At 49.6% G+C, this 21,526-nt stretch overlaps 1 protein-coding gene across 4 annotated transcripts in view; it reads left to right on the top strand.

The window, feature by feature from the left end:
- The window catches only part of Ssbp3 (single stranded DNA binding protein 3), a 137,459-nt gene that overhangs the window by 81,422 nt on the left and 34,511 nt on the right, over positions 1-21,526 (top strand). For all 4 annotated transcript variants that reach the window (XM_029476594.2, XM_021159673.2, XM_029476595.2 and 1 more), the window contains exon 5: positions 16,706-16,795. In XM_029476594.2, coding sequence (XP_029332454.1) covers positions 16,706-16,795 — 90 coding nt within the window. The remainder of the gene's footprint in view (positions 1-16,705; positions 16,796-21,526) is intronic.

The following is a 21,526-nucleotide window of genomic DNA, read 5'->3' as shown; positions in this document are numbered from 1 at the left end:
TTATTGTATCAGGATATAATACTGTTAGCCTGGCAGTTACCTTGTTCACTAATTGTTTCGTGCATTTATCTTGTCTTCTCTGCTGCTCCTTTTGAGAAACAGGTACTGTTTCTGTGACTCTGATCTCTGCCCAGGGCCCAGAGGCAAGGGTGTAGTTGGGCACCAAGGAGCCTGCTCTCAGGGCCCCGGTCCAAGTCCAACGTCGGCCAGGTGGATTTGCTCTGTGGCCTTTTGTTCTACACAAGCTTGGTCTGGGAGCCCCTTTCAGCTCTCTTGCTTTCTAGTGTAGTGACTATGTCTGTTGCTTGGAGCCATCACCCCTTTGTCCGAGGCCATCGTGGCTACTAAGGCTGACTATTAGAAGACACCAGTGACTGAGGCACATGGGATTTTTTTTACCTTCAGGGTCTAAAAGAATAGGAAATAGATATTGGAGACACAGCCTCCACTTGATGCTTAGTTGGGAGCCACATCTACTCAGAAACTGTTTGAATACATTTTGTTCAGCACCACCACTGGGTACCCCAGTGAGCAAAATGGAGGTTCCTTTGGTTCTGTCCTCACAGTCAAAGCTAGGAGTATGCTCTTACACACACGGTGCTTTGGGGGGAGCAACAGACACAAGATAGGCCTGCTCCTCTGATCATCAGAGCTCTAATAGACTCCAGAAAGGGATGCACCGAGCCTCGTGTACCCCACCTTAGGCAGTGACCCAAAACTGAGGTGTTTGTCTATATTCTTGCTTTTTTAATACATGCTATGGGGGGAGGGACTAGGCAATATTTTAAATCAAAACTAGCTGAAGGCAACATCATAGGTGCTTGGGAGTAGGGCAGCCCTGGCACCCTGTGGCTGGGTCACCCCTTAGAATTCTGCCTCTATGGGGAAGGCCCTGGGACCCAGGGTGGCAGTGGGTGGGGGTGCCTGGGCTTCCCATCTGCTCAGCCTCTCTTGGCTCTGAATGGATTAGTTCTGTTTGGGTTAGAGCTAACTGTGGTGTGTGCTTTTTAGCCCTCTCCTGTGTTCTCTTTCTCACCCAGTCACCTGCCCAGGTCTGTGAGCCTTAGGAGCAGAGAAGGTTCCAGTGTAGCTGAGAGAATAATGAAGTAGCCATTATACCAAGAGAAAGGGGCACTCAAGTTTGCATTCTTTTGGGTTTTCAGGACTGCTGTAATTGTAGTTGGACCTGAGAAGTGTCTGGACTCCACAGAAGTTAAAGGGGAAGTGTCCTCTGTGGAAACTGAGGGGAGCCAGTGTTGTCTCCAGGACTGAGACCTGCCTGGAACACAGTGCCCCATAGGCTAGTTTGTGCTGCTAACTCGGGGAGATGTGACTTTCTTGCACGTGAGATTTGTAAGTGGGCACTGATTCTCTCTGGGCAGATGGTCCTGAGTAAAGCTTCTGCTGAAGGAGCTGTTGGCACAGAATTACTATTACGGGCACTGGGACAGAGTGGAAAGATTGGCTGTGCTCTGCTCCTGACCGTAGTCAGGGGTCTCCGAGCCTTCTTCCCCAGCCTGTCAAGTGGAAATCATTCCTGCCCCACAGAGTCACAGGCATAAGCCACTCAGTGGCCTCTCACTGGGTGGGCATCGGTATTTTCGGAGGTGCAAAAGTTGCCATTTCTGGAATGCCATGCCTGTTGCACAGGGCAATCTGGTTGGTCAGAGTGTTGGTGGAAACTGCTTGATTTCATGAAGGGGTTCAGGGATCCTCCATAAGGTACAACAACAACTCGGCTTCAAAAATACAGAAATGTGTTGTGTGACTCTTCCTAAACTCCTCAGAGCCTTGTGAGAGAGGACACTGTAAGCCTGTCAGAGAGGACAGAGGCAGCAGGCATAGCTGTCCCTCCCGGAGTCTACATTCTAACTAGACTCACACATGTGGAACAATTAGAGAAAAATAACAGATGGAGTCTAATCAGATATCACCACTCTGTGAAGCTCTCCCAGACTGCCCCATCCTGAAGGAGAAATAATCCTTCCCTTTCTCTGGTATCCGGGCCTAGGACAGGCCTGCGCAGCACTGTATTGCATTGGTTGTAATTGGCCATTTATGCAACAGCAAGCGTTTACTGAGAGCCTCTGCAGGCCAGGGACCTCCTTGGGCCTTCCTCATGTCTTCACTGTCACCTATGCTAGGCCCAGAGCTGTGTTAACTTAGGACTTTCTACTCTCAGGGCTGGCAATGTTTATGACGTGTTCAATGCCTATGACTGTCTGTCTGTCTGTCTACTTTGAGATAGTGTCAGGCTAGTCTAGGCTGGCTTGAAACTATGTAACCTAGCTTTGTCTCAGACCCCCAAGTGTTGGTGTGAACTGATGAGATGAATTCCTGGTATTGGGGTTCTGAGATTTTTGAAGTTTCTTTTGCAAATAAATTCTTGAATGTGCTGGACCCCGTTGTAAGGTTTGCTTCCTGCTGTCCTCAGCCTATGGAGGGGCTCATATCAGATATTTACATTACGATTTATAACTAGCAAGGCAACAGTTAGGAAGTAGCAATGAGATAATTTTATGGTGGGGGTCACCACAACACGAGGAACTGTATTAAAGGGCCATAGCACTAGGAGGTTGAGAACTACCTCCCTATCTGATCTGGAAGAAGAGATAGCCTCAGCCAGTGTTGATAGTGTATGAAGGAACCTTATCGCTAATCCTCGAGCCCTGAGAGAAGGTCTGTCTCAGAGACGTAGCAGAGCCACATGATATGTGAACCTGGAAGAGAAAAAGGACATGCAGGTGGGTGCCTGAGAAGGCAGAGAGTAGTGGAACATTCTAGAGTGAGGAAGAGCTTGTGCATGCACGCCAGGCCTTGGAGTAAGGTACCCTGCGAGTATCTGGAGACAATTCAGTTCAGAGAAAGCTCAGTGTAGACCTGGTAGTGGAGGGCTGGCCAGGCTGATCTCGTGCTCTGGGGAGAAGAGTCCTGAGTAAGCCAGTGGCCTGAGTTGCTCTTTCTGGAGAAAGGAGGAGGCTGACCTGGTAGGCCAGATGTTCTTGTGTCCAAGAGTGTGGGTTTGTGAATTATCGTAAATAGTCCCAATTTAATAAACGTTTAAAAAAAAAATGAAGGAGCCACCTCTCCAAGTCTCCCAGAGGATGGTAGTATGCTAGAATTTGAGGCACCCTGGAAAGGTTGTGGGCATATATGACTCCTGCTATAGACCTTAATTTTCCTTTTGGTGGTAATGGCAGGTAGGAATAGTAGACCAATGGAGAAGGTGTGTTTGCACACCCCCATGACTGCCACCTTTGTTTCCAGGGATTGGCAGCTCAACCGTATAGGGCAGGGTGCTCCCTTCTTGGCAAGTGAAGTGGAAAATGCCAGTGTCTTGCAGTGAGTCCCAGTGGGTGTGGGGTTGGGTGTGTGTGTGTGTGTGTATTCTCTTGGGCGTGCCTCCCCCATCTCCCTTGGACAAGGCCTGTGTGCTGGCCTGGCTGGGAAACTGCCTGGAGTTCTTTTATAAAATGCCGTTTTCCTTATATTTACCCACAAATATCAAGCATGAAGCCCGAGCAACCCTTAGCTCCCCTCACACACTGTGTGTGTGTGTGTGTTTCTTTATTTCGAACCCACTATAGAATTTATCACTGCTGCCAACTTATTTTCTTAGGATATATTTAGATAAAGTGAGATAATCGAGAAGTAGGCCACGTGTATTTGCACAGGGATGTTTGCACACGTCATCTGTGATGGTTTTGGACCTGATGTATGGATCTGAGCTTTCTTCACCTTTTCTAATGCACTTGGAGAGAGAGTCTGTAGCGTCTGTCCCCTCCTCTCAGAGGGGCATGTGGGTGGGGAGAGCTGAAATACAGCTGGTTATCCTCCCTGCACGCCCACCACTGCTTCCTTCCCACAGAAGGAAGGAGCCGCTCACGGCCACAGAGAGAACACTTGCTGTGAGTCTGAGTCTGAGAAGGGTGGCTGCCTCCTGGGTAGCATGGGCTTCAGGATGGTACCCCGTAAGAGAGTGAATAAACTTACTCTGGGGTTTGCATTCAGTACAGTCTTAGAGACAGCATCCACCCCACCCCACCCCCCGCTTTGCACCCCTGCCAGATGCTTCTGTCATTTCTTTTTAGAATTGCCACCTCTCAATTTTGAGTGTGTGCTGTCCCCATGGTGAGCTAGAAAGCTAGAGCAGAGAGGTCCCCTCTGGTCTCCCATGATGTGATGAGCGTACACAGGGCCGGATGGCACTCTTTTGCATTAAACCCAGGACCTCCTTCTGCATGATGGAGGCAGCATTGATGAGATTAGAAAGCTGAACCGAAAGGCCAATTAAATCTGAGGCTGTACCTGTTTGGGCAGCTTTGTAAGCCCCAACCTGTACCCACAGGCATGCTGCAGACTCCAGAGAGCCTGGCTGAGGGCAAGGGCAAGGGCTAAAGTAGCCTCGCCATTTAGGCCAGTGCTCTCCAGACCGGGTCTCTCTTCCAGGTTGTAGTCAGGGCCAATGAAAGACGTGATAGGAGGTCTGGTTCAGGGGCTCCCAAAGCCACGGCCTTGCATCCTCTGCAGCTGTGCAGCCCGAGCAGCAGTTAATCATAAAGGTCCCCTTAGAATCTGATGTGAGCATTCTGATGTACAACTTACAAATCAAGAAGTAGGTGTGCATCCTTTGTTTCCGTGGGATGGAGGGGATAGGAGGATCCCCAGGACAGTCTTCCATAGGTTCCCCATGGAGGGGTATGTTTGGACCTAACGAGGGAGAACATTCCATCCACTGTTACTGTGAACTCGTGAAGATCACTGAGCTGGCCTGCTCACTGCTGGTAAGATAGGCCATTAGAAAGCAAGATTCCCCACCTCAGGGGCTTGCTGAGGAATGGACTGAGCAGTCTCCCCTGGTGTCTACCGAGAATAAGTCTCAGAATGAGGAGTTCTGTGCCCATGTTCCTGGCACACTGAAGTTGGAAGGCTTTGGGGACAGTGCTGGGAGCACTGGAAAGATCTGCTCTGCAGAGAATCAGAGGACAGGTAGCTAGATGGTGGTTGTTGAAGGTCTGGAGGGCCTGATTCATACATGCAGGCCTCTTTCTTGGAAGCCTTGCAAGTCTATGGGGCAGGCAGGGTTACAAGCCACTTTTCTAGAGCCAACCAGGTCATAGACACCTTGGGAAATGCTGTTCCAGAGCTGCCTTGCCTTTGACTCAGTATGTGGACCAAGGGATCCCTGATCTCCTTCCTGTTACATAGTTCTAGATTGAGTTTCTGAAGGCCCATGCATTGTCCAGGTTTAATTAAAAATTCTTGTCTTGGGTGGAGACCATGACCATAAGTAGAGTTAGACAAAAATCAAAGGAAAACAACCTACAACAGGGCAGTTTTGCCACAGAGTAGGGAGCTTGGATATCGGTCAGGGCCCAGTCTGCTGTTCCTGAGTTCTGGGTTTCACAATGGTGGAGACCCTGGATTCAGCCACTGTTTTCTAGTAACCACTGTGACAAGAGAACAAGGACTCTTACAGGAGTGACGTTGTGTTTGCCTCTCTTGACAGTTGGGCTTATGCAAGTATGTTCTGTTCATGAAATTACATGTTTATAAAGAAGAATAAGGAAGGAGAGCGAGAAAGTTTTTTTGTTTTTGGGTTTTTTTTTTTTTTTGTTTTTTGTTTTTTTGTTTTTTTGTTTTTTGTTTTTTTGGTTTTTTTTTTTTTGTTTTGTTTTTTTCAGAAGGGCCAGGCTGAGCTTGTCCAAAAAGGTCTTTTACTTTGGTTAGCACAGGATAGGGCCAGTCAAGGTACATGCCCCTAGTCATTTGGTGTTCAGTTGTTACCATATGTAGCAAACATTGAGACCTGCTTTGCCTTTTCGGAGCCAGAAGATTGTAAGAAGGTAGCCTCTGTCCCTGTCACGTGGCCAGCTAAGAACTGTTCCAGGTAGGAGTCTCATACAGAGCTGAAACAGAGTCTGCTCAGTGCTCAGGACAGCCTCAGAAAAGTGGACATGCCAAGTAGAGTCCATGGCATCTGCAGAAGCTGGGCACTAGCAAGATTTCCCTGTGGTTGCAAGTGAGGGGACAAGAAGAAAAGGAGGGCGGATTGGGAGGTGGAGGAGGATGAGCTGACAAGAGCACTCGCCTTTTCAGCATCCCCTGGATCTGCTGTTAAAGCCCTGCATCACGGGGCATACCGCCAGCCAGAGCGGCATGCCGACCTCTCATAGGTGAGCAGCAGGGACTGCATAGCCACCTGGGGTCAGCGTGTTCTCTGCTTTCAGAGCTGCGTTGATTTCAGTGTCTAAGGGCTTCCCATGAAAGAGAGACAGGTGGGACTCGGCACGGTTTAGTGTTGAATTCTGGTTCATAATCTTTCTGTTCATCTTCTGGCCTGGAAAGCAAGATGTGTATGGTGGGTGTTGATGGAGGGCTGGGAATTCTCTGGGAACCTGGAAGGGGAGGAAAAGGGAGAGCTTGTTGAGCAGAGACTATGAGAGCAGTGGCTCCTGGGTTGAGGGGTTGGCACCGTCTCAGACGCAGTTAGTCCAGGGATAGGTCAGAGTAGGATGCAAGCTAGAGAGCTCAGTCATTAGCCAGCCTCCCCTTCCCGCTGTGCCTCCGATGTTGTGTTTGGTAAGCATATCATGGTGTATGGTGGTGTATCCCCGCCGAGCTAGCTCTAGGCGTGCTCTGTTATGCTTGTCTCTTGTACTCTGGCTTAGAGGATCCAGCTGTGGACAGCGATCTCAGGCTTGGCTAAGGACTTCACTGCAGTGGAGCACGTTGTCTGGGAGTGGGCCTCTGCCCAGGCCAGAAGCAGCCCCTGTCTACCATTTCTAGGCCCCACAGCTATCTGTAGCTTCTCTTGATCAGTGTATGAGTCCCGTGCGAAAGTGACTCTTTAGGCCAGCAGAGCAGGAGGTTCTTGATCAAGAACCCCAGGGCCTTGAACCTATCTAAGAGTAAAGAGCAGTCTGCTTTGCCAAGCAGGGTCAAGATCAGGAGAGACAGTAGGTCTCAGGAGTTCCCTCCCTGCCACTCAGTCTCTGAAATGTGGCCTGTGTGTCTTCTCTCTGTACTCCTTGGATGTACAGACACTTTTTCCGGACAGTTGAAGTCTCTATAGTTGTCTTGAGAATTCAGCAGTGGTCTCTGCTGTAGTGACATGACAAGTGACTAGGAGACGTGGTTTACCTAAGTCATTTGCTAGGAAGCTCTCATCAATGGCAACAGCAGCACCTAAACATTCTCAGGTCCCGAGGTGGGGAATGCCTAGGAGCAGTGTGTCCTGAGAAGTGTGGCTGTGTGCAGATATGTATGTGTGTATGGGATTTGGATGAGGACTAGCGGTAAGTTAGAGGAAGACTGTCGATTTAATCTTGTGGATGCAGTACCTACTCTTGTTAGGCAGGATTTCTGCAGGAATTTTACTCACCCAGATAATATTTACTGAGACAGCATCTCTGCTCCACAAACCACACTCACCCGATCCCTGAGATGACAGCTGGCTAATTTAATAAGGAATTAACAGTCAGGTGTGACAGTCGCCGTGCTGAGGAACACAGGGAAGATGAGGGGCATCTTAGAGCAGTCTTATCTTCAGTTTATGTGTGCTAACACCTGGCAGATCCCAAAACATATCCACAGAGAGCTTGATTGATAGCCTTCAGATCATGCTGGATCCAGAACAGAAGTAGGAAGGAAACTGGTCGTTTGTGGTGGGTGCGAGCAGACCAGTCCGCACTCTCAATGAGCCTCCTGAGAACTGGCCAGGGTGAATGTCCTGATTCTGCTGAACAGGAGTGAGGAGTCTCCTCACAGCCGATTACTACGCCAACAGAATTGGAGACACGTGGAATGGCTGTTTGGCTTCTAGGGAAACCTGTAAATATCAGAGCTATTGCCTGTTCTGCGCGCGCGCGCGCGCGCGCGTGCGCGCGCACACACACACACACACACACACACACACACCTCGGAGACCATCATTAGAAGTGTGACCATTGCCTTTCCTCAGTGCCACTCCTTTTAGTTTGTTTGGAGCCCTGAATAGCTGGAAAGGCGATTACAGGCGACAGGACCAGTCTCTTTGGTCTAGTCCATTACAGCCGGCCAAATACTGTGTGACTAGGCCTCAAGGAGATTGGTTGGCTTAGTGTAGGGACTGGGAGGGCTCCCTCTCAATGTGACTGCTCACAAGGAAGAGGCACCCAGGCCATGTGGTATATGTTGGTGGTGTGATGTTCTTGGCACAAAGACTGAGTCTTCACGCTTGTGTGACCTCGGGTCTTGCCCCTTAGCCCTTCATTCTGTAAAACAAGAGCTTGGGGCTCTGAGAAGGCCAGAGTGGCCTTATTCTTGGTCTCCCGCCTGTTTCTGTCAGTTCCCACGGAGCTGAGCTGCAGGTGTTGGGCCCTTTTATGTCTGTCTGAAGATATGATAGAGGGAAGAAATGTGGACTTTGAAGTCGGATCCACCAGGCTGGAGTCTTAGACTGCTACTTGCTGGCCTGCCATGCAGCCTGGGGCAGGTCAGCTCTCTGAGCTTCTCTTCTCTCTGTAACTTGGGGAAGTTAATACCTCAACTGTAGGACTGTAGAGAGGATCAGAGATAAGCACATTAAAGGCCAGACTTCGGGAGGTGCCTGCTAACATGTCAACTGTTGCTGTCTTGTGTGTCACCTCCAGGGGTAGGAGAGACTTAGCATAGGAGCCTGGAGGCCTCATCTGTAAGCCCCCCACTGCAGCTTGTGCCCACTTTTGGCTCCTGCCTTCCTGCTCTGTTGATGGCAGTGCCTGGCAGTTCCTTGGGCTGGCTTCACAGTCTCAATACAAGGCCCTCCACTTTCCATTTCTCTGCCTATACAAGAGGCAGGCGGGGCCTGAATTCTGGTCAGAAGGGCTATCGGTTCTAGCTCCACCCGGCAGCTGGGTTGGAGGCTACTAGAGTGGACAGTAGCAGGCAGGCACTGAGTGCCCAGTTCCTCATGGTGTTTGGTCCAATTTCCTTTGCATTGTGACCTACATCATTCTTTATTTGCTAAACCCTCTGAGCAGGCAGCAGTAATAAATCAATTAATGACTCCGATGAATCGTTTAATGGCTGACAAAATAACACTAAAGCCAACAGCTTGCATCTCTCCAGCAGTACCAAAGGACGCTGGTTGATGCGGGTGGGGGGGGGGGGGCGGGCGAAACAGGGACTGTTAGTGAAATTAGCCCAATTAGTTGTGCTTTAAAGGCTTAGGAGGCATCTGCTCAGCTCTGAGCTTGCAAGTGGGGAGTGGGGCATGCTTGAGGGATGGCAGCATGAACCACGGTGGGCGGCTCCTCATGGCTACCTGAGGCCAGGCAAGAGAGCCCAAAAATTCCAGTCCACTCTACTGTGCAGAAGAGACCAGGGTAGGCTTGAGCTGTACACTCCTTCCCCACCCATGCTTTGCTATGAGGGACCCTGGTGACGTTTTGCAACTGAAAGGCGTCATTGTGTCAAAGCAGAGGATGAGGAAAAGGACTCCGAACCTGCTGTATTGAGTACCAGCTGAGGAGGCGTGGGCTCCCATCCTTGAAAGAGATGTGGGGGACTTTGCCTTTAACAACTCCTTTTAAACTCAAGCAAAAAGTCCCTAGAGGCAATGGCTTCTGTCTGCTGTGCCCCTTGGTCCCAGCAGGATTAAGTTGTCATTGGACCTGGGTGAGTATGCAGGTCCACGCCAGGGAATTTTCCACTCTGCAGGAGCAACTGCCAGCCTTCTTGTTCAGGAGCTGTCACTGGCCTACCGTGACATGTTTGTGGTTGTAAGTAGCTCTTTAAGACAGCAGGCAGTGTGTGCATGTATATATGTGTGTTTTGCTAATGGCATAAGCCATCTTTTAAAGAAGAAAAGTGGTCACTGTACAAAGCGCATGCTGTATGGCATCCATTGGCCTACTGCATGGTACTCATCCAGGGGCTCTGCTCTCCCTCGGCCTCGCAGCCTCGTGTGCATGGACAGTGCAGCCCACACGACGGGCTTGAGAGAGTTTCTGCTTACAGAGGAGGGCACCCTGGCTAGCGTCCAAGGCACAACCGGGTAGCATTAGCAACCTGGGACTCTACCCCTTACCACGAGGCACCCTTTGATCCAGTTCCCAGAGTAACCTGGTGAGTCCTAGGATAGATGGGACAGCCTGTGATATGGCGGCCTTCTCTCTCAGCCTGGGGGAGCCAGTCTCTTTTTCTTTTGAAAAGGATTAATGTGCCTTTCTTTTATCTTGTTTCTTTTCTTCCTCCTGTCTGTCTGTCTGTCTGTCTGTCTTTTTTCACTCTTCCAAGGTGGCCACTGAGGAGAGACTACTTGTTAAAAGTGTAGCTACTTTAGAGCAGACCTTCATCTGTCTTCCTTCCCTTCAGTGCCCCCCTCCCGACATACCCATATGTCACTCTATTCCTAGACTCCCCTGCTCATGCTGTGCTCAGTGTCTGGGATCCCAGCTACTTGACCTAGGCAGGAGGATTTCTTGAGCTCAGAAATAGGAATTCAAGGCCAGCCTGGACAACAGAGTGAAATCCTCACCTCACAAATGAGCAAATACATGAAACTCAGAAAGCTAGGCCTATCTGTCAGTGTCCACTTCTGTATCAGGCTCAGAACCACCAATTGCTCAGCACCTGCCTTGCCCACGTAGCAAGATGCCTTACCTGATAGTCCCAACAGGGGCCCAGACTACCATTCCTCTGTGTGTAACCATGAATCGCCGAATGAGGACATGTGAGGTGTACAGGTGTTCCCAGCTCCTGGTGACTCAAAGGATTAGAACTTCAGTACAGGCCTGTATTTCTCTGTGACTTGTAGTCATTCATCCCAAACTGGGAGGAGAGAAGCTGGGATTTACCAAGACCAGCGGCATGGATTTAGCCCGTCAGGGCCTGACCCGTGGCATTGCTTGTTCTGAGCTGTAAGACCCCAGACAGGTCTTATGTAACCTGCATTTTCCTATTCCTCGGTGCAGTGATAGCTTACTAAAGGGCCAAGAGTGCCAGAGAGTGTAGCCATTCCAGGCCTGGACAGCTGTTGCCCTCTCATGTGAAGGAAGGTTGGGGAGGGGAACCCTTGTCCTTGTGAAGATGAAATGGTCTTGCATAGACAGAGAGCACTGTTGGAATCCCCCCTCCAGCCTCCCAAAAGACAGAGCAGGAGCCCGTGCTGGAAGAGAGGGTTAAGATGCCAGCTGTTAATCTCTTGCAGGTGTCATCTTTGAGTTCTGGTGTCCTGTAAGACCCTGGCTTGAGTGCCACCTCTTCCTTAAAGCCTCCCTGATCCCCCTAATCCCTGCTTCAGCGCCTGCCTAGAGTACCTTCCATGTCTCTAAGTTCTCTGTCACAACTCACTTCATCTTTTAGACCTTCAAGGCAAACCCATACCCTGTTAGTCTCCAGCCTAGTGGGTGCAGTGCTGGCCACTGGGGTTTGCTGGGCATTCGATGCAGCCCAGCCCTGCAGCCCCTGTGCCTTCCCACTGGCTTCCTTTCTCCTCCTTCTTTCAGGCCACTTGCAGGTTAGGTCCACAGGCTCTTTGGAGGGAATCTTACAAACATGGTCTCATTCCCTACTTGGCAAAGGGCACTCTCTGAAGCAGACGAAGAGGGCAGGGCCAAGCAGAAGGTCAGCCTCACAGATTACCTAAGTCACAGAATGACTTGTGGTTATTGGGTGGCTTATGATCTGTCTGGTGGTTTTCATCATGAGCCAGAAAGTGCACGGGTTTGTTTTTGTTTTTAAATCTGTCTGTTTGTTTGTTTTTGTTTTGGGGGACTGCAAGGACTGCTTCAAAGACTGGTACTTGGATTTCCTGATTCTGAAATTGGATGTGGAGGGACTAAAGTCAGGCCTAATTATTAACTGTATAACTGTAAGAATCAGTTTCCTTACAGACTGGACCAGAAAGGACACCTTCCTGGGTTGCTGGGGAATAAATCCTTCTTCCCCCTTGCCTCTCTCCTGGTTCTTGGGATCAGAATGAGAAGTCGCTCGCTTCTCTGGCCATTCCTGAGTTAGTCCTTAGTTGATGAGATAGGGTTTTTTTCAGAGAAGAGCATGTCTTGGCTCTACTCCCTTGAGCTTAGTGGCCTGGCTGTGGCTGGTGGCCTTTCCTTAGTGGCTTGCAGGAAGGGCTCAGGTGGCACCTGTGGTGGCACTGGGATGACAGAGCCCTCCTCAGCCTTGTGTGCCAGGTGCTCATGCTTTGGAGGCCTGTCTAAGTCTTAGATGTGAGTGCTTTATAGCCAGAGCCAAGCCTTGAGCACCCTTACTCATTAGTTCAGGGATCTAACCGTGATCATCCCCAGAATACCGTAGGTGACGGTAGGTAATATACTAGTTTCTTTTTGCTCTGTCACTAGTGAGCAACCCAGGTTACCCGGCCCAGCCCAGCCCAGCCCCTCCAAGGCAACCATTTCTGGGACATAGATAAAGGAAGCTTTGGGTAATTTCATTCTGTTGTTGAACACTGTCTTAGTGAAGGTTTCTATACCTGGACAAAACATCATGATCAAGAAGCAAATTGGGGAGGAAAGGGTTTATTCCATTTACACTTCCACGTTGCTGTTCATCATCAGAGGAAGTCAGGACTGGAACTCAAGCAGGTCAGGAAGCAGCTGATGCAGAGGCCATGGAGGGACCTTACTTACTGGCTTGCTTCCCCTAGTTTGTTCAGCTTGCTTTCTTATAGAACCCAAGACTACCAGCCCAGGGATGGTCCCACCCACAATGGACCCTCCCCCCTTGATCACCAACTGAGAAAATGCCTTACAGTTGGATCTCATGGAGCTTTCCTAACTGAAGCTCCTTTCTCTGTGATAACTCCAGCCTGTGTCAAGTTAACACACAAAACCAGCCAGTACAGACACAGAGCCGATTCTTGGTGCTGGACAGACATGTGCACACTCTTCCCAAATACTGGTGTCCTGCCTATTTGAAGTCAGGTACTTTATGTTACTGGGATTTGTTTTTGACACTAGTTTGGTTTTGTCTTTTCATGTAGGTCAGCTCTTTGATCTCCCTGAGTTGCAGAATTTAATATTTCACCAAAATCACTGTCCTGTTGTCTGTCTGGGAGACTTTTTTTTTTTTTTTTTTTTTTTTTTTGCATATTATCAATGGCTACTGCTTTGGTCATTGCCTTTCTGTGGAACATGGCATTTTTCTCCACCCTTTGAATTTCTACTGTGCGCCTTCAACCTTCTTGATACTGCTCAGGTGGCGCAAGGCTACCTCAGAACTCTGCGAACACTCTTAGGACCTGACTTGCTGGGAGCAGCATAGGTCTCCTGCTCTACCCAGGGGGCATATCTGCCAGGACCACACTTACCTTTGCCACTTTCATTTCCTGGCCACATCCAGGACACACCCCTTACCCCTTGCTGGTTGGGCCTTCTGCCACATGGCCTGACGGTGCGTTTCAGTTCAGGAAGACTTGCAGTTGGTGGTTTCACACGTGGCTGTGGTGCTGCATGCCAAGGCCTAGGTGTTGGGCAGGGGAAGAGGGAAGGATTTGTAAACAAAATACTATTTTTGCAGCCTTATAAATCAGTCAGGAGTTACTGGCTGAGCTAGGCGAGTCCAGAGTCCATCTGGCTCCTTATAAAAATAAATTATTTTACAGGGGCAGGCACTACAGCATTCACGTGGAAGTCACAGGGACAGTTTGGGAGAATTAGTTCTCTCTTTGCTCCATGTCAGTTCTGGGGATTGATCTCAGGTGTGAGGCTTGGCAAAAAGCACCTTTACCTGCGAAACCATATTAACCACTCATGAGTAATGACTTTATTCATTTTTCCTAGAGCTTGATCAGCATAGATGTAAGAATCAACCAATCTAAGTATATATATTTGTATATGTGTGTGCACACGCATGCTTGAGTATTTTCTCCTTTGTCCATATGTTCATGCTAGAAGGTGTGCTGGAGAAGAAGGTCTAGGGTCTAGAATCCATATGCCAGGGCTCTGAGACAGACAGGCCTCTGGGTGCTTTTTTAATCTCTGATCTCTCGGTGTCCTGTCATGAGTGAAGAGATAGTACGCAGGAGGCTGACACTCCGTTCCACACTCTGCTGTTTCCAGCCTTGTCTTTCCAGTGTGTATGAACCAGGATGGGCAGACCTTAGGAAACAGACTTCCCACATGAGAAGGGACCTGACTCGGATATGAGAGGTCCTTTCGGCCTTGATTCATGTGTGGCTGCTGCATCCTAGGCAGCTCTGCAGTCCAGTATGCTGTAGCCCTAGAGAAGGTGCCAAGGGTTTGGGTTGGTTGAGAAGACTCACAGGAGATGCTTTGTTGAGTGCCTTAATGGAACTCTCAGTGCTTGAAACCACAGGCAGAGGCCAGTTCTTCGCAGGCCTGAAAGGTCTGGCTCCAAGGTGGTCAGCTTTGAGCAGATCCTTGAGTATCAACGTAATCATTTATTGAAGACTTGCTATATGCCTCACCTTGTGCTGCGTTGTGGGCGCAGGCGAGCAGCTCTGTGGTTAAGGCGCGGGAGGATGAGTGCAGGTCAGCCTGGGTCCCCTTGGTGAGGGTCTGTAATAGTTTGTCCTGAGCCCTCCACAGTCTCTCAGCGATGGGCTCTCAGCACCAGTTCCTGCTTACCTATCCTTTTATGTCTTCATTCTTGTACCGCGGAGGCACAGCAAGCTCCCCGGCTTGCCTGTGCAGAGGTGTACGTGAGCCTGCTACCTCCTGCTTCTTCCTCATGGTTGACATGGTTGCCTTTGTTGTCTTCCATTGGAGGATGGTGAAATGCTGAGAGTTACGCCATCCATTTAATTAGGACCATAGTTGCCCTGGCCTGTGTCGTGTACCCCTAGTGCCCTAGTGAGCACATGTACACGCACGCACGCTAGCGCACACTCACATGCACCCGAGTTCATGCTCAGCCATATCTGAAAGGGAAGCGCAGTATACTCAGTCTTTCATTTAAACGTTTATGACCCCCTGCCAACTGTAACAAATGCCTCAATATGTAAAAAGTCAAAACTCCAAATAACAAAGAAATGGAAAGTAGAACTGCAGTTGTCAGGGTAAGGCACTTCAAAATGTAGTAATTCAGAATACCAAAGATCCTATCAAGTTAGCAGTGACTCTAGATCTGCTAGTCAGAGGGTTCCTTCAAGCTGTCAGTGAGTGAAAGATGGAGTTGAGTGTAGTGCCTCTTCTGGAAGAACCCAAGAGACATGGATGTTTATCTCAGCCCCACCTCTTAGTGTTCTTTTGCTCCTGGTTCAGAGAAATCATTGTTGGCTGTTCCAAAAATTACAACTTGTCCCCTAGGCAGGAGATTTGCAATGAGTTTAAGGTCAGCCTAGTCTAGTTGTGAGTTCTAGGCCGAGTGGGGCTACATAACCCGAGGGGGGTGGGTGTATTTCATAGAACTCTAGCCACAATAACACAACTCACTCCTGAGCCCGCTCATCCCCTTCAGATCCTCTCCCAGATAAGGCAGGACTGGGGAGCAGATGCAGGCCTGCAGTATTTGTGATTAGGCAGAGTCTCCCTAGAGAGGCTCTGTTGGCCTTCATTTTGAAAATAACTAGCAGCTAGCTCATGCTCTTTACCTGGGACCTGTCAGGTAACCACTGTATTCCTCTACTGGGTCCTCGTTCTGTATCAAGAGGACGTTCCCTGCCTGCAGACCTCAGTGCCTCCTAGCACCCAGCCCTCACACTCCTACCGTGGGGATACGACAAGACACACAGTCAGAGGCCAGTGGCCATGGGCATTGCACATAAACCACCAGCACTCACTTGGTGTTCATTTTCTTGTACTGGGTATGTTAGTGGGAGTCCGTAATTCTATTTTATGTCAAGTAGAGAAAAGAAGTGACTTCCTGGAGTGACCAAAAGGGGCCAGTGATGGAGCATCATGTTCTGGGTCATGATGTAGTTGTCAGAAGCAAGGCTGGGTAGAAGTAGATAGGTGTGTATAGAGATTTAGCTTGCATAGGAGAAGCAGGGAACACACTCTGGTAGGAGGCCCAGGTCTGTGACTTCCTTAAGGCAGGGCTTTGGCATCTCAGCCTCAACTCTGCACATGTAAGTACAGAGCCAGGCATAGATATGCTGACTACACAGACAGTCTGGACACAATTGTTAGAGGTGGCCAGGTGGGACATCCAATGCCTGGCCACCCCTGGGAGGCATTTGTTGAGGCAGACTTGCCAAGTGGCTGCTAAGACAGCAGGATTCAACAGGAAGCGTAGAGGCTATCTCCCATGGTGGAACCCATGTTCTTCTCAAGAGGCATTGGCACCTGGTGAGGGTCAGAACACATATCTCCTCCATCTAACCTGGACAGTTTCTTAGTCATCTGTTAGTAATACTTATTGACTTGCTCTGTGTACCATGTCAGTGATTTGGAGAAGGCACCTGTGTTTATGAGTTGGTCCCCCTGCTTCTTTAGAGCAGCTGGTAAAAAGTCGGGATATGGTATCAACCTTATCCACTGGCCTGGCTCTGCCAGATACATCACGGCTCTGCCAGATACTACCGGAGTACTTTATATGCCCTGCAGAGTGCCTAACGGTAGACAGCGGCCTCTGCTCTCATGTTAGAGATGAAGCAGTGGGGCCCCAGAGGCCATGACTTGCCTGGTGAATAACACCTCTGCAGGACTTTGTATAGACAGTAGCCTTTGGGGAGGAAGGGTCTTGTTTGGGGACAGGGACCAAAAGCTCTGTGTGTGGTTGGATGTTTGCCGCTGACCTCCTCGTTCTGTTTCCACAGAGTGCAGCAGCTGCCCCAAGCCCTGTGCTTGGCAACATTCCCCCCAATGATGGGATGCCCGGAGGCCCCATCCCGCCAGGTTTCTTTCAGGTACGTGCTGGCCCGGGGCCCTGTGCTGGGCAGGCAGGGAGGACAGGACAGGAAAGCAGCTTGGTTTGCCATGGTTTAAATACAGTTGCTTTGTGCTGGTTGAGGCCCTGCACTCTTCCTTGTCCACTTCTCCAAAAGCTGCAGAGGGGAAGAAAGCTCTTGGGAAGGTGTCTCCTTCCAGGCAGGCTGTGGCCGTGCCCTTCTGTCCACCCTGGTGTTGTGGGAGGTCAGTGCTTCCAGGCCAATGTGGAGTTTTGTTTTTTTTTTTTTTATAACAAAAGCTGTATTCTTTGTCTTCCCTGTTTTTAATGAGTAAACTGTCCTTTGTTTCTGTTCTGTTGCTCCTGTCTTCACTACTGTTCACTTTTCCTGTCCAAACTACAAACCTTAGGCATAACTAGAAAAGCAAACCCCAGTGTCCTGGCAAGCCTCAGCATCCTTTCACTTTGGTTAGCCGCTGATTCTTTCCGAGTGCCATCACAAGCATCTCCCCATGGCATCTGCATCTGCGCCATGCCGGCACCCTGCCCACAGGGGTGGGAGCCCCACCTTCTTTACAACACACCCTGTTGGTCTTTCAGGCAGGGGTAGGGGTCTGGGAGGTGTGAAATCACCTTTCTTTTTTGTCAGGGTTAGGTGTGGCCTCCACACCTTCTCTTCTATCCCCTCCCTTCTCTTCTGGGGCTCATGCCTCCTCTGCCAGGCTGGGGCTGCGGTTGCTGCGTGCTGCTGTGCAGTCAGTCTCAGCCTGCAGGCTGGGAGAGGGAGGCATTCCTGCTGGGGCTCTTTATTGTAACAGCATCATTTCTTTCAAACCTGTCCTCACTGAATTTGAAACGCACTTGATTGCCCACACCTTCTGAAGGGTAGGTCTCCAGACAAGGTTGTGAAGAGAATTCTCACAGAAGCCCAGGCGGGAATGCTGAGTTGGACCAGAGAGGCCTCATGCACAGTACAGGATAGAGCCTTGGAGTCATGAGAAGAGATAGGATTGGCACCCCATGGAAGCATTAGGCCTCCTCTTCCTCTTTCCTGGGAGATGACTTGGGAGGCACTTCTGTTTTGCATATTTTAGTTCGTGGTAAATCTGGGAAGAGGAGGGTTAGGGCACATACTCACCAAAAAGAAGGACCTTGGGGAAATTTGCTCACTCCATAAAACAGAAGTAGCTGAGTGTTGATCAGTTAGCAGCAAGAAGAGAGATATAGGGATGACAGTTCAGGGCATCAGATGGCCACACATATATCTGCCTGTGTGGCTTCCAGGCAGCCACTGCAGGTTGCTGTAGTGAGAGACGGCGGGGAGACAATTGCAGATTGTGTTTGTTTGTTTGCACAAATTGAATACTTTTTGTAAAGTTTTATTTTGATTTTATGCATATGAGTATTTTGCCTGCATATACATATGTGTTTCGTGTATGTGTCTGATGCCAGTGGAGGTCTAGACTCAGCATTGGATCCCTAGAGCTGGAGTTACGGATAGTTATGAACCACCTTGTGGGTGCTGAAAACTTAACCTGGGTCCTGTACAAGAGCAACAGGTGCTCTTTAACTGCTGAGCTGTCTCTCAGTTAATGTCAATTGTGCTTTTAAAAAATAGGCCATGACTTCTATTTTGGCTTGCGCCTAGAAGAAGGACTGGGTCTGTGTGCTGTGGGCAGCTCCCAGCTTCCTGCTTCGCTGTAATCCTCCGTGGTTAAGTTCTAATTCCATTCATACTTTGTGGGCCCTCCCCTCTGACGTCTAGGAGTGTGTGGTCAGAAAGCGCAAACTGAATCTGCCCTGATTTAGCCACTGCCAGCCACTGTTAAAGTGAGGTATCCTTTAGACTTTTGCCTTGAGATCATCTCTGTTCCCCAAGCAAGGTGCATTGCCAAGGGTTGGCTGGATCATTCAGGAAGGTTCTGCTTCCCCAGCCTCTGTGCTCTCTCACAGGCTCTGAGCAGTTCATGTTTCTTATCCCCCTGCACCATAGCAGTAAAGGGCTAAACGGCTTTGGCTCCCGCTGGGTCGCACGTGCCAACAAGCATCATTTCACTGTCAGTCAGATGAAGGAGGCAGGGGTCGGCCAGGCACCAAGTAGTGCCTGCTTTCTGTGATGCTGACCACTTGGCCTAGGCCCCTGCAAAAGGAAAGGGTATCTTTCTATAAAGGAAGATGTGACAGCCCATTTCCCGAACAGATCATCTTTCGACAGAAATATTAGTAGTTGATTGCCGCCCTTTACTGTTCTAAGGCAGCCACTCCGATATTGGAAGGAAAATAGAGATGATATCGAGGATTTTATCTGTGGTCAGCAATTGTACTTCTTCCCTTCTTGGCTGCAGCCTAGACAGGTGGCTGTGCTACAAGAGGGCTGTGTCCTGGGAAGCCAGCCCGGGTGGCTGGGCCAGCCTTTGTCCAGCCTGTGTCCTGTGGTGTCATAGGCTTTTTCCAAGTCAGAACTGTAATACCAGTTGGTCTTAAATTTAGAAACCAGCAGGGCCTCCAGGATGGTCATGAGGGAACAGCTGACTCCTGCCTATGGAGGCTCCTCAGAAAATGTCACATGGGACTTCCTCAGGCTTCTGACTGCCATGCAGGGATTGGGCTAACAATACAAGAGGCCCTGTTTGCTGTCTTTCCTTTGAGTCTAGGTTTCTGAGATGGGCAGTGCCTGCCTAGGCCTATGGAGTAGGTGAGATAGGCCTGGTCATTTGTCCTGACCCAGTCACACTTCATGATTGGAGATACTGTGGGGTTTTTGGAGGCCTTGTAGAGTCTAGCCAGGATAGTTGAACTCTGTTCCTTGTTATTTAAAAGAAAAAGCCCTAAGTATAGCAGCTGTAGCACCTGTCAGGTATAGAGTGGGACACAGCACATGTTTGAACTGAGTTTGTTTGTGGTGTTCATGGTACAGGACAGAAACCTAGTCAGCTCTGAAGTGTCAACCTGGAATTTTGGCCACTCGAACTCTTAACCAAAGGCTGGCTTGGGCATTCAGGACTGGCACTCTGGAGAAGGGCACAGAGGACTTGGCCATGCACTTGCTGAGTGACCTTGGACCAGTGCTCCCCATTGCTGATCCTAGATTTTCTCATCAGTAGATGGTGCAGGCTGGAGTAGATAGTCTTCCAACTTTGATTTTCTGCATTAAATCCAGATGGACTTTACATAATCAGGCAGTGGCATTTCCCCTCAAGGATTAACTCAGGCTACACATCTGGCAAGCAGATTGGCCTTGGCCAGGCCCACTGGTCTGGCTAGGTCCCCTAGTTTTTTGGCCCCGAGGAGAGACTCTCCAGTAAAGATTTCTAGGTCTAGAACTGGACAAATTCAGGAGAACAGGGGTCATAGAGCAGAGCACTGGGTACAGACTGTTTCTGTTCTTGTTTTGTTTTTAAATTCCATTACTAATTTTCAGTTGTGTTTTTAAGCATGCAGCTTACTTCCATTTAGTTCAGTAATTCTGCCGATGAGGCAGGACTGCGCAGGACTTAGAAAGGCAAAGGACTGGACTACCTTACACTGTCCTCCAGTAAATAAAGTTTGTACTCAAACTTCCCGTGTTCTTCCTCAGACCACTGAAATCCAAGTGCAGGTGTCTCCTGATTCTCTTCTTGAAGTAGCAGCACATGAACTTAGCCAGCAGACGAGTTGCATGGGAGCCTACTAGCCGTGCTGAATGCAGCAGAGGAGCAGCGTGAGCATGATACACACTCTAGTGTGCTAGTCCTGTCTGCTCACTCAGTGACGTGCACATGGAGTCTTGGAGGGAGAAGGGAGCTGGTGCCATAGGGGCCGGACAAAGGTCAGAGGAATAAAAGTTGTGTCTTCTGTAGATCAGTCCTGGGCTACCAAAGGAACCAACTCCTTTTATCAAAAGCTCAGCTGTGGAGACAGTGATGTTGTGCCCCAACAACTATTCCAGGGAGGCCTCCTTCATACCCCATTCTCATTTCCATCTGTGCCTAATGCTCTGGAAATAGGGTGAGCTCTGTCCTAGTTACAAGGACCAGGGTCAAGGACAGGTACCAGGGAGAAGCTACTGTAAGGTGGAAACACTGCACACAGCCTGGAAGATAGAGAAAAAGCACACAGAAGGAAGGGACCTACAACCTGACCCTCCTCCTGCAGATGCAGCCTCAGGAGGCTCTTGTTGCTGTCCTGCCAAACAGTAGACAGCCTTGTCTCGTGAGACTCCAGCCTCCAATCCCAAGTCTTTGAAGAAGTAGAGAGAAGCTATTTGAAGCTTTGTGGAGAAGGCAGTTCCACCATCTGCAGGTTTTATGGTGAGGTAGTGAACTGATTGACAGTTACAGATAGGATGCCCAGTAGAGAACCTTGTAGGCCCTGATTCTTGGGAGGGGGATATATTTCCAGGGAGGGCAAAGCCCCTAAAACAAGAATGCACAGCCCTCTTCAGAAGAAGAAAGGAGTGGAGAGCAGAAGTACACAGGCCATTCCTCCAGCTAGAAGGCTGCTACCATAGGACAGACACCTCTGCTGCCCTGATGACCTCTTCAAGTCTAGGGATTGGAGAAAGAATTAAATCCTGGTTTCCTGCTTTCTGAAACCCTCTACTAAGCAGGACTTGCTGTGAGGACTAGGGACCAATGAGAAAGAAGGGAAGCAGGGAAGTGGGAGGAGCCAAATCCATAGGTGTCAGACACAGTGTCAATGGCTGGGGAACTCTGGTGAACACTACCGGAGGGAGCTGTAGACAGGAGCTGCCTAGGGACTCAGTCCAGCA

This window comes from Mus caroli, unplaced genomic scaffold (genome assembly GCF_978045245.1).
Source record: "Mus caroli unplaced genomic scaffold, Mus_caroli_1 scaffold_6, whole genome shotgun sequence".
In the NCBI taxonomy this organism is placed as follows: domain Eukaryota; kingdom Metazoa; phylum Chordata; class Mammalia; order Rodentia; family Muridae; genus Mus; species Mus caroli.
The sequence above is the reverse complement of the archived record's forward strand: the minus strand, read 5'-3'. Positions and strand labels throughout refer to the sequence as shown.